The following is a 13,606-nucleotide window of genomic DNA, read 5'->3' as shown; positions in this document are numbered from 1 at the left end:
GATGGATGGCTTTCCTATCTAGATTGACAATAAGGGGGTTTCTGAGCAGTTTACACAACAGAAGTGCTCGCCATCCAATCGCCAAAAAAGGCAATTCTTACAGAAAAACTCCAAATGTCAAAAGTTTTTTGATACCAAATCACAGCATGGCTTTTTCTATGGTGTTCCTTATGGTGTTCGTGTCTTAATGTGGTATTTTGGAGGGATTATTGATCATTTTGATCAATTCTCCAGTGGTAAAAAATGGTTAAACTTTTCTCCAAATCTCTGTTACAAATGGTATCAACCCAAACATTGCTGCAACAATTTATGAGACATAATAGAGCTTGAGAATGACCATCATCTATACTTCGATCATAATGTTCTAAGCCCTTATATACTTTAACAATTTATTTTAATGAATGAATGAATGAATTCATTCATTCATTAATTCGAGATTATTTCTGATTTATTACTAGAACAATTTGACACACAGTGCTGAGCTGCATCTCAAATTAATCTTCATGTTCCAGCTTTCAGATGATGTACACCCCTTCTATGTGACATCTACTATTGACCTGCTATCTGACCCCCTGTACCCCACTAAGAAAGACAAAAACGGGTCTATTGTTGGTCTCGGGGGGTTAATGCAGTAATTAAAATGACATTATATATAGCCATTCATGACCATATTCATAATCTGTAGTTTAGCTATAGGATTTGTATTAGCAGCAATAATATTTTTGGGCCACTTGGGGTCAGCAGAACAAGCTGTGAACAGTATCATCTTATAAAGGTGTCTATCGGCCTCTATATTTATTTATCCATGTATTTAGCCAGGAAGGTCCCACTGAAATACTAGACCTCTCCTTCCAGGGAGTCCTGGTAAAGATGGCAGCATAAACAGTTTCACATAAAAACAATTTCACATGTTAGACATGAAGGCAAGACAATACAGGCCATACCAGCTATATCCATAACACATTCCTCCTGAGTCAAAGATTATGTAAAACAGCAACGTGTTTCCTTCAGGGCAGTTCGCAAAAGGTCTTTAAAGGCATTCAAAGACGGGAGTACTTCTTAGGTAATGATATTTTGCAGCTCGTTCCATGCCCAGGGTGCATGAAAAGAGAAAGCTCAGGGTGCACACTGGGGACATTTAAAAGAATCTGATTTATAGATCTAGTGCTACAGTTGCTGTTATGAACGGATCAATGGCTGGAGATATAAGAAGGTAGTTTGCCTAACAATGGGCCTCATGCAGGAAGCCATTTAAGAACCAATTTCCTCTTATTTTTCTTTGTACCCACGATTTCTTCTTATTTTTTTAGTACCCATTGATTTCTGTTTGAGGGGCATTACCTATGCCAATAATAAACAATCGGCCACACACCTCCAATTTGTGATCAAGTGGGATTCATCATTCAGCTCACCTGGGTAAAAGCAGATTTGGATAGTTAAGAACATTTGGTGCATCTGGAGTTGTCTTCTCTTACTGTATTTTTTTTCCTTAAAGGGGCAGAAATTGTTTGTTAACAGCGACACCTGCGGCTTGGCAGTAATGTTAGCTTACCTGTCCAATTGGAATTTTGCCAGCTTGTTCTTCCGTGGAGTTTGTGTTGGAGTTGTGGTGAGGGCTGGTTGTTTGTTAGCTTTAGCTATCGTTGCACACTGTTAGCCCTGTAGTGGAGCTGAAAAGAATAAAGGCACTCGCGAGTGCACATGACGACACATCCGTTGGATTTTCCCAGAAAAAACGGCCCTCATTCTTCATATTAAAAGCGGTCTACAGGCTGGTAGAGGAAACCCAGAAAGTTGTGGAAGGACTAATTTTTTTAGGTTATGTTACAACCTGTTCACACATTGGGAATAAAAAAATACTAAAAACATACATATATATATATATATATATATATATATATATATATAATTATTATAATTTGTTTTAATTTAAGTGTAAACACATACATACAGGTCCTTTAACAGAAAATTAAGAGAAAATATAAGAGAAATTTAAGAGAATGTTGCTGCATGAGACCAAATGTCTTGGCAATAAATTGCAACATTTTTCTCCTCTGGTACAGAGAGGACCATCCTAAAGATATATATAAAATGCAAATGCAAGCTTTTGTTACACAACGTATTACAGCGTGATATGCAGAATCTATTTTTTTTAAGTAGGAATGATGTAAATCACATCACCATAGTCTAATACAGATAGAAATGAGCTTTGCACAATTTTGTTTCTGGCCTCAAATGGAAAACATTTCTTTGGAAAAACAGTTTTGGCATAAGCATTTCCAATAGATTACCAATATGCACATTCACATTCTACTTTTAGGATATAGGATGAATTCTATTAATACTCAAAGGGGAAACTGGTTTGCCACCATAAACAAAGACATAGACAACACACCGACCAAGACGAAGACACAATATGTCATCTACACGATAGTTAGCAGGGTCATCGAAGGGAAATACATAGTTCCATTGCAACAATAATAAAAGGGTTAGTACCAATACTACAATTCAATATCACGATACTTGGGTGCTGATTCGACATGTATTGTGATTTTTAAGTATTGCGATTCTACTCAGTACAAGTATAATTCGATATAGTGATTTATTGCGATTTGTGACTTTTTTAACACTAGACCATGGGAAAAAGTTGAATTATACACTTCTAGGGACTTTTACTATGGAAAATATCTAAATGAATCAAGTAATAATGTTTGATTTTCATCATGGATGTAGTCAGAGATCCCCTGAAGTCTAATTTATCAGGCAGTATTTATCACATTTTTTTTCCAGTATCCCAAAAATCAAAGAATAAAGACATTTCCCTCACGAATTAGTGGTATTTTCTTTTTAATTTATAAGGGAAATGTAATGTTTTATACTTCTGGTGAATATAATCCAATCAATATCATTTCCATATATGTATTTTGTACATACAGTTCCCTTTGTTAACAACTTATTTTGAAAACGTAGTCACGTGTATACTTCCGCTAAAATGGCCAAGTCCGTCGCTAGCTCTCCCGTCATGTCAAGTCAAGTCAAGTCAATTTTATTTGTACAGCCCAAAATCACAAATCACAAATTTGCGTTGGGGGGCTTTACATCTGTACAGGATACGACACCCTCTGACCTTTACAGTACGACCCTCTCATTGGATAAGGAAAAACTTAACCAAAAAAAAAACTTTTAACGGGGAGAAAAATGTTAGAAACCTCAGGAAGAGCAACAGAGGAGGGATCTCCCTTCCAGGATGGACAGACGTGCAAAAGATGTCGTGTGTACAGACTAACAACATAATGAAAATACAACATAGACAACCCATGACAAAAAATAATACATATAATGTGAATATAAGTGAGAAGGTGAATCCAGAAGGATGTCAAGCAGCTTCCAGGCGTCGCCAAACAGAGCCAGAGCAACACGACCTCCTCTCCACGCCAACAAGATAGAGCCTTAGCAACACAACCTCCTCTCCACGCAATATAGGTAGAACCAGAGCAACACGACCTCCTCTCCACTCCAGATCGATAGAGCCTTAGCAACACAACCTCCTCTCCACACCATATAGGTAGAACCAGAGCAACACGACCTCCTCTCCACTCCAGATAGATAGAGCCCAAGCAACACAACCTCCTCTCCACCATGAACCTAGAGAGAGGACCAGATTTTTGTTTTTAGTTCACAGTTGCTTAGTAATCTAAACTTATGTTACCCATGCCAATAAGCCTCCTTGGACTGAGGTAAGTTGTTAGAGAGGCTAAATCTCCTGGAGGACGGAGGTCCAGGTCTGTCATGTGGAATGAGGCACCACCAGAGAGGCAGAGAGACGTCACAGAATGGCTGATGGTCCAGCACAGAGAAGCCTGGGTCAGCTCCGTTCTCTTTATACATCCACGGTCAGCTCCATTGGGTCCGTTTGAATGTATTTAACATAAATGTCAGTATATGGGTGCTCTACAGTTGTAGCGTCGGCCCATTTGACCAAGGAGATGAGAGTGACGGCCGGCTTGACCGCATGTTACCGCGATACGATAACGTTTCCTGTCCATGACAGAGTTAGCATGCAGCTGTAGCCGTGATGTCTATCTATGCTTTTCCTGTCAATGTGTGAAACCCAAAGTGTTTCCATCCTTTACTGGATGTGTAATGTTTACCACGCTGGATTTAAATATGAGGCTGCAGGTCGTATCCACGTGGACCCTCCGCCGTTTTCTACTTTCTCGCAGTGGCTCGCAGCGGTTTGTTTTGGTTGACGGATACGGAACGGATATGATGTCACATTATTGATTCTGGCATTAAAAAATTTATTTCAAAACCGTAAAAAAAAAAAAATCGTGATCGATACAAGGTGAATCAATTCTTTTTCCTACCCCTAATAAATGGTATGCAGACAATAAAAGCATAAGTAGTTGCCGCATACAGTGAATGAATAAAAAGTGGAAGGGACATTGTATCAACATTGTTCATTACAAAGCCTAACTGTTGCATGAACAAAAGGCATCCTGAACCTTTCAGTGGAGCATTTTGGCAATAGGAGCCAGTCGCTCCTGCTACTCTTTGAAGGTACTGTGCAAAGGATGGTCGTCCCGGGACAGAACTCTCCTACGCTTCCTTCTGGGTCTCTGCTCTGTGATGGTCTCCAGAGAATCTGGATTCAAGCTAATAATAGATCCAACCTTCTTGATCAACTTCATGATTCTGTGTCTCTTCTAAATACGGTCCATAAAAAGCACAGAGAAACACTTGAAAGTGACTGCTAAGAGAATGGCTACATAGAAAAGTTTGGAAGCAACTCAGGAGGAGGAGGCTTAGCTGATTTTGCGGAATATAACTCACGGGAGTGCAGGTGAAGGCCTCCTGTTTGTCCTCAGACTGCTCCACGCTTGTTTGTCGGTGACAGGAGGGGTGGTTGACTAATTGAATTTAGGTGGGAATCTCACCTCACTTACCTGAAACTATTCATCATCTGTACAGCTCTGGGGGGGGGGCTCTGAAGCTCAGCTAGCTGTACATCTGTGTAGACACGAGGCGTAGTACACAGTGTTAAAAATCCAGCCAGTGTGTCTGGATGTGATGGTGTTCACAAGCAGGAACAGACGTCCAGTGGTGGAGCATCTCGACCCGTTGACCCGGCACACATAGTCCTTGGGTGCATCTGCGACTTCTGGCGGTGATAAAGGAGCTCAGTAAGCACTGAATTATGGCCACTGCACTGCTGGAATGACACATCACAGTCGCAGTGCTGAGACACACACTGAACATCCATTAGCACTGCAGGGACAGCCATCCATAAACCTCACAGCACCAAACCGTTGGGAGGGGGCGAGCAGAGAAGAGGACGGGTTTTAGACATAAAATACTCTGTAATTAGATAAGTTGTGGTGGACAGGAGAAAAAAAGAAATGCATTAATAATGTCATTTTTTATTGATGCCAGAGTGAAATCATCCACAGGGAGGACAAAGGTCACGCTCAACTGCTGAACAGCAGCCCCTTGAGCCAGTGGGGACTGAGTGTTTTGCTCAAGGACACTTCAGCAGGGCAGATGTGTTCCAAGATTAGGGTCAAACCTGAATCCTTTATTAGAAGGGCGGGCTGCCAGCAGGACTAAAGGAGAAGCAATGATAATGACAGAGAACAAAGTGAGATCGCAAATCTTTCTTGAGCTTTAGGTCAGTGCAGACTTTATCAAGACCACCATCTCTCCCCAACCTCAATCAAGTGTTTTACTGTAAGTTGCCTTAACATAACCATACTTTAGTTGTCGTAGAGAAAATTTTGTAGTGAAACTAATCAAATGATACAGTATTTGCTAATAGAATTCGATCCCTTCATGGATCCATTATATCCAACCATACTCTCTTCTACAGTCATCTTTCCAACATCTTATTTGTAATCTCTTCTGCCAGAAAAATGTCGACAATATTTAGCCCTTTGTGTCCTGTTTTCCCTTTCATCCTCAATCTTGGCATCATGTTGCAGTTGGCAGCCACTCAACAGGCTCAGTTTGTCAAACGGGTGACGTTTAACCCACAACGGTCTTGGACTTTTGGGAAATGGCCAGGTCAGTAAACAATGATATATATATATATATATTTTAAAGAATTTACCATCCCCGTCTTGGCAAATGGAGTGAACTGCTCAACTACAAGGTGCAGTGTGTAGGATTTGGCGGCATCTAGCGGTGAGGTTGCAGATTGCATCCAACTAAAACTTCTCCAAACGTGTAGGACAGGGATCAGCAGCCTGTGGCTCCTGAGCCACATGCGTCTCTTTAGCTTCTCTTCAGTGGCTCCCTGTGGATTTATAAAAATGGAAATGAATAATTGTTTTTTGTTTACATTTTCATTTTTATTTATCATTGTTGTAGGTCTATGGTATTAGGGCCACATTGAGGAAAAAAAATAAATCTAAGATTAAGAGGATAAAGTCACAATATTATAAAGTAGCAATTTTACGTATTTTCTTTTTTTCTAGTAAAGTTATGATTTTATTCTTGTTATATTACGACTTTTTTTCTCATATAGTTATGACTTTATTCTAATAATATTACGACTTTTTTCTCGTAATATTATGACTTTTTTTCTTGTAAAGTTATGACTTTATTCTCATAATATTATGACTTTATTCTGTAAATCTCAGATGTTTTTTCCCCTCAATGTGGCCCTAATACTCCGTAGTACATTTGCTCTTTGGCCCTCACTGCATTAGACTTATATACTATATACTTAGACTATGAACTGTGTTACCTTCATCACAGTGCTCAAATGTTTTACGGCTCCAGACAGATTATTTTAGATTTATTAGATTTGCCTAAAATTGCTCTTTTGATAGTAAAGGTTGCTGACCCCTGGTGTAGGAGAACTACGGTGGTCGACTTGACAACTTGACAACGTGACAACGTGACAACGTGACAACGTGACAACTTGACAACTTGACAACGTGACAACGTGACAACGTGAAAATGTGAATGGCCCTATCTAGAGCCAGTGTTTGGTTTGTCCGTTCTGGGCTACTGTAGAAACATGGTGGACTCCGTGAAGAGGACCAGCTCCCTATGTAGATATAAACGGCTCATTCTAAGGTAACAAAAACACGGTTCATATTTACAGGTGATTATACACTAAAGAAAACAAACCTATTAATATTATATTCAATTTCTGCCAATAGATCCCCCTAACTGTTACACACTGTGCATTTAATGGTCAGCAAGTTTAATGTTCCAGGCCTGGAAGCTTTAAATGAGTTGTGTAATTATTACACGTGCCAATGTGACTTTAACAGAACCCAGAAGTTCAGTTTCACTTGGGCTCTGTACATAGACATAATGTTAGGCAATCAGGGTTGCTGGAAAGACATGGGGCAGTTGTGGTCTGAAGGGGTTTCAGGGTGAGTGATCAGGGAAGTGGTGATGCATGACATTCTGGCCAAGAGAAAAACAGTCATTAGAGAGACTTCATAAATCATATAAAACACTAAATGACAACTTCAGATTACAGACACCTTTTAAATCTGGCCCGGGACTATGTGAGTAATCCAAGATTATTTTCTTGGCAACGGCAGACAGTTGCAGACAATAAGAAAGAACATCTAAACACAGGGTGGCACATTGCCCTGATGTCTACGGGGACCATCTCAACTCTCTGACCCCTGCTACAGCAGCCTCTTCAGCCATGTTTCATGATGTAGTGCCCCTCAGCAAGTCACTGTGCCCTATCATGATCACTCATTGGGGACCAGAGTGTCAGAAAAGAGCCCAAAACAGGAATGACCAGTAACAAAAGCCATAGTGAAAGGAACAGGGACAGAAAAATGGCAAAAAGTTAGCAGCTTTCATGCCTCAGAAACTGCCAGATGTGTTCACATTGATGCAGACAGGCAGACATTTCAGCACTTGTTTTCAGATAAACATCACACTGACTAAAAATAGTGCAAAGATACATCCTCCAGACCCTTTGTTTTTGAGCCACATTGTTCGGAAACGTGGGAGACGGTGAAAAGTGTATAATGTGTCTCTATTGGATTAGACAGATTTTAAAAAAGGGAAAACAAAGAGCCTCTGATTTTTGGGAAACAAAAAACAACATTCCCTTTAGGCTATATTGTGTCTGGAATTCCATACTAACATGAGATTTAGTAGGCTAAAACGGTGTGTGAGATGTTTTAGGGTGTCCGAAACCTTAGTATGAAACCAATAATACGCAAATTACATACTATTTCTGGTGAAATTTTACAGTATGCAAACGCTGGACACTACGGCAGCATAAATATCCCACAATGCAATGCGGTAGTGACGATAACGTTCATAACAGACGTTGGCGGACGGCTCTGTAACATCGGTAACACTTCATTTTAACTGTAAGTATAAGATTACACTTTACTAGGTGTAATATACTTTTTAAATTAGTTCAGACTTTGATTCTCATAAATCGTCGTTTTGGTCACATGATGTTGGCATGGGTTACCATGGTTACATATCTCCAACCGGCATGAGGCTCTCAAAAAGTCACGACATAAAATACTGCTCATTGCGTCCAAAAAGATGCATGCTACTGTTTATTCACTCAAGTATGTTGAACAAAAGTACACGTATTGGTATGTAGTGCATAGTATGTGATTTTGGACGCAGTGTATTATTGTTAAGTTTTTATATATTGTTGAAAAAGTTTTTGTTTCCAAAGGTTACTTTTATTTAAGAGAGGAACCTCATCCATATAAGACCTGTCCCTGACCCTCTTTCTTTCCGTTTCCTGGTGTCTTTGCTGCTGTGTTTCCGCCGGCGCCTGTGTGAGTCACAATGATAGTCATTGCTTTGGCCCCAAAGCCTCTGCTAATTCTGTCCCTCTCTCATAAAACAACTAAATGATGTGACAGCAAATGCACAAGGCGAGGGAGCTTCAGTGATTTAAATAGCAAAGCTGAAAGGAGTATGAAATAACCCAAGGAGAACTTATGAAAAGGATCAACACAATGTATCTGTGCCAACAGGAGGGCATTGTTACTCACAGTCACTGTTTGGTACAATACCCCTGGATCAAATAAGAACAAATCTGCTGGCAGAGGATTGTGGTGTATTGTTTGTGTGCTAGCCCGGACCAGCCCACTATATTTGGAATTTTGTTCATATTGGATGATTATGCACCTCACCATTTACGTACAATATCAATGTTCAGTGGCAACCAGCAGGCTGTTCTTATACACCGTTCGTAGCTTTACCTATAAAAAGTAATGCAGTGTAATTCGTATATCCCACGTAATCATGAACCAGGAAGTCTCGTCCAGGAGGCCAGTGTTCGTATCCCATGTGAAACCACAGGTCAACGTTGATTATTTGTCACGTAACTTCATTAAGTTACGTCACTTCTGTAGTTATTTTAACCCAAACCACAATCTTTTCCTAAACCTAACTAAGTAGTTTTGTTGCCTAAACCTAACCAAGTATTTCCAGCGTAGTTATTTTAAACCAAACCACAATCTTTTCCTAAACCTAACTAAGTAGTTTTGTTACCAAAACCTAACCAAGTCTTTCAAGCGTAGTTATTTTAAACCAAACCACAGTCTTTTCCTAAACCTAACTGAGTAGTTTTGTTGCTTAAGCCTAACCAAGTATTTCAAGCGTAGTTATTTTAACCCAAACCACAATCTTTTCCTAAACCTAACCAAATATTTCAAGTGTAGTTATTTTAACCCAAACCACAATCTTTTACTAAACCTAACCAAGTAGTTTTGCTACCAAAACTTACCAAGTCTTTCAAACGTAGTTATTTTAAACCCAAACCACAATCTTTTCCTAAACCTGACTGACTAGTTTTGTTGCCAAAACCTAACCAAGTCTTTCAAGTATAATTATTTTAACCCACACCACAATCTTTTCCTAAACCTAACTAAGTAGTTTTGTTGCCTAAACCTAACCAAGTTGTTTCCAGTGAAGACGGAAGACAGTTGCAAAAATAGGGCTGATTGTATAGAAGTCTGTAAGAAAATGAACCTACTTCTTACATGACTCATTACTTCATTCCATCCATCTATTCATTATCTGTAACCGCTTATCCTATTCAGGGTTGCGGGCTGACATTGGGCGAAGGCGGGGTACACCCAGGACAGGTCGCCAGACTATCACAGGGCTTCATTACTTCAGTAAACGTTGTAAACATGAGTTCATCGTCTCAATCTGTAGTTTCAAGTCTTCTTCAATACAGCATGATGTTCATTTAGTAAATTTTAGTCCTATTTAGAGTAAAATAAACGATAAAGCAGGGTATGCTTTAGGGCGTGGCTATCTTGTGATTGACAGGTTGCTACCACGGCATTGTCCGGTCTGGGATTGTCCGTGTATGTATGTATTAAAACTCAAAAAATCAAAACATAACTTATTTAAAATTTAGAGGAAATCGCTAGCTGAAAAGTAGATTAATAAATCAGCTGGAAATGTTTTCGCTTTTTCTGGGGACCAAAGTCCCAAGAAATGATACAAGCACAGAGCCATCATTGATATTCTTATGTACAAGGCCACAATTCTCTGCCATAAAAGACAGTATTTATTGGTTTCATTAGGTGTATCTGGCCTATACATGATTGGATTGCTAAATTGCGAAAGGATTGCTATGTAGGTTCATGAGTTCTGCCGTATATAGCGCTTTCACAACCTTACCTTCCTCTCATGATGCAGGTGCTGAAGGGATGCAAGAAGCTGGCCATTTCAGTGTGTTCCATGGGTCGGATCCCTGGAGGCTACATCACCAACCACGTGTACAGTTGGGTGGACCCTGAGGGCCGGAGCGTCACCCCGCCACCCGACAGTCTGGAGGCCAACCAGAGGCAAGGACATGGCATGGAGGACAGGATGGTAAGAACAATATGTGTTTGTTGGTGGTGGTACAAGATAAAAAAAAAAAGGTCCAGTGATGTAGTAGATGATGTATTGAACAATTCAAAATGAAAACATCTGAAGAACAGATGGATAAGTGCAGTGAAGACTTTTCTCTGAAAGCGAATATAGTGTTGCATGTTTCTGAAATGTCATCTGTCATATTCAATACAATTTATTATCCAGGATGATATTTTTTGTAATTGTCCTTCTGCTCATGTCTGACAGCAGTCAGTTCAGGACTGGAATATTGTTCTCGGAGGACAGTCATCATGACCTTTGGTGTTGTGACATTTTTGAAGACAACAACTCAGTCTCACAGGAAGGCATATAAATAGCATGACATTACAAGAACATTCCGTGTGTCAGGATGCATTTTAGGCTTTTCTCATGTCACAGTAATGTCCATAGTTAGGTTTAAGCAACAAAACTACTTAGTTAGGTTTAGGAAAAGATTATGGTTTGGGTTAAAATAACTGCTGGGAATACTTTGTTAGGTTTAGGCAACAAAACTACTTAGTGAGGTTTAGGCAACAAAACCATTTAGTTAGGTTTAGGAAAAACGTCAAATCGTTGGGCATACGATAAGTACGTAAACCAAGCAAAACACGTACGGAAACAACGTAACATAAGTATGGAAAACATGTTGTACATCAAATTAGCATTTTAAAGCTGCAGTGGGTAGAAATGGAGCAAATATGATTAAAAAAGCTATTTTTATAAAACAGTCGCTATATCCTGACAGTAGTGCATGAGACAGGTCATCTGAAAAAAAGCATGTGCCCCTGTGTCCTCCGGTGCTCCTAATGGCATCTGCAAGATTTCACAGACTGGAGGAAAACAAGCAGTCAGAGCTGATCTGGAGTCTGCCGTCCAGCTTCTGTCTATGAGAGCCGGCTGTCAATCACTCACGAACTCCGATCAAACAGTCAAACTAGGCAGCGCTGATCAAATATGAATCAATATTCTGTTACTGTAATGCCTATTTCTCTCCTCAAATCTTTTTCAGAATCATCTTGTAGTGCACTGTTTAGCTGTAAAATTAAAAAGTTTGTTACCCGGTAGCCATGTTGAGATCAAGTTGAGGAAATACCAAGCACCACCCACCAGCCGGAGCACAGCCAATAGGAACGCTCTCTCTCTCTGAAATAACCTGTGATTGGTCAAAGTCTCCCGTCACGAGCTACATTTTTTTAAAGCCTGAAAACAGAGCCATGAGGAGGAGCAGAAGTCTAGTTCACTCTCAGAACACTTGATTTACAATATGATGTAAGGTTATTATGGAATTTTTGCCCAATGATGCCAAAAACCTGTTGCCTTCTGAAGCTTTAATCAAGAGCCTGTTTTACTTTTACAAGTATGTTTTAATGAACCTGGTTCCTACAGGGCAATATAGTGAGAGCATTGAATTTGGTTTAGAACATTTTAAGAACTCAGCAGTGGACTTGTTAGCCCCTAAAGGTAGCTTATAAATATGGTTCAGCATTGTTCATGCAGACCTCCACACTTGAACTGGATTAGGACAACTGTATCAGTCCAACAGAGATTGATTTCAGTGTACACTCGTCGTCATGGTAATTACGTCACCAAATAGACACTATCCGTGTGCCAACTCTTCTCACAGGATCAATGGTCCACTGAGGCAGACCAGTGTTGCTCCCTACGTGGCTGGAACAAGGCTGTAATTGCCTCATTGCTAGACAGTTTTCTGGAGAACGGGGGAACTGAAAACCAATGTCCCCATTGCTACTGTAGGATGCATCCAAACATCCTACAGCAGCTGCATGGCTAATACTGCTGCATAAGCAGATCAATGCAGCCAAGGCTAGTGCCTCTGAACGCAGCTCTGCACAGCTCTGCACAGCTCTGCACAGCTCTGCAGATTTGAATGGGGCTCAGTTGATGGGTGATCCATCCAAAAGCTCAGGACCTGATTTACGCCTGCTGTAGTAAATGTTGGTACAGCATGGGGGGCAAGAGGATACCTCAGAAAACTGCTTATATTTGCATGTATTCAGATGTGCCTGGATGACCTGGAGGAGAGCTGATTAAAGGGTAAGGAGCGGTTTCTGAGCAGAGGTCTGAGAAGCTGTTACTAGAGGCAAAATGGCCTGCCAGATATATACAGTGGGGAGGTATGATTTATTGGCTCCTTATTCGGAGAACATATAAATCTTTGTCAGTTAACGTGCCAGATGTATGCAAGTTGATCTACAATATGCCAGCTGTCTGTTTTATGAATCATGTCCATTGAAATGGTTCTGTTGTGTGAGAATCATAGAGCTAAGCAACCCTGCAACCCTGTCCTCCCATCTGCAAAGAGGCTTTTTGTGTGAATCTAGAATGGTAAATGGACTTGCCTTTATATAGTGCTTTTCTAGTCTTCCGACCACTCAAAGCTCTTTACACTACATGTCAGCATTCACCCATTCACACACACACTGATGCTGCTAAGGTGCCAACTTTGCCCATCAGGATCTAATCTAAATACTCATTCACACATTCTATGCCAACACTGTGTCTTGCTCAAGGACACTGTGTCTTGCTCAAGGACATGTGACCCGGAGCAGGCAGGGATCGAACCACCAACCTTTCGATTGGTGGACGACCTGCTCTACCGTCTGAGCCACAGCCGCCCCGCACAGAATCTCACAATTGTTAATCCCTATCACTTTGTGATAGTTACATCAGAATTCTGGCTAAAAGAAACCTTCAACAGTGGCTTTAGAAGTGGTGATTTATT

General features: G+C 40.4%; 1 protein-coding gene across 2 annotated transcripts in view; it reads left to right on the top strand.

Annotated features, from left to right (window-relative positions):
• Nucleotides 1–13,606, top strand: part of LOC141768774 (whirlin-like) — a 111,015-nt gene that overhangs the window by 38,412 nt on the left and 58,997 nt on the right. For both annotated transcript variants that reach the window (XM_074637122.1, XM_074637123.1), the window contains exon 2: nucleotides 10,666–10,842. In XM_074637122.1, coding sequence (XP_074493223.1) covers nucleotides 10,666–10,842 — 177 coding nt within the window. The remainder of the gene's footprint in view (nucleotides 1–10,665; nucleotides 10,843–13,606) is intronic.

Source organism: Sebastes fasciatus, chromosome 6 (assembly GCF_043250625.1).
Source record: "Sebastes fasciatus isolate fSebFas1 chromosome 6, fSebFas1.pri, whole genome shotgun sequence".
NCBI lineage: Eukaryota > Metazoa > Chordata > Actinopteri > Perciformes > Sebastidae > Sebastes > Sebastes fasciatus.
Note: the sequence above shows the minus strand (reverse complement) of the source record. Positions and strands in the feature narration are given on the sequence as shown.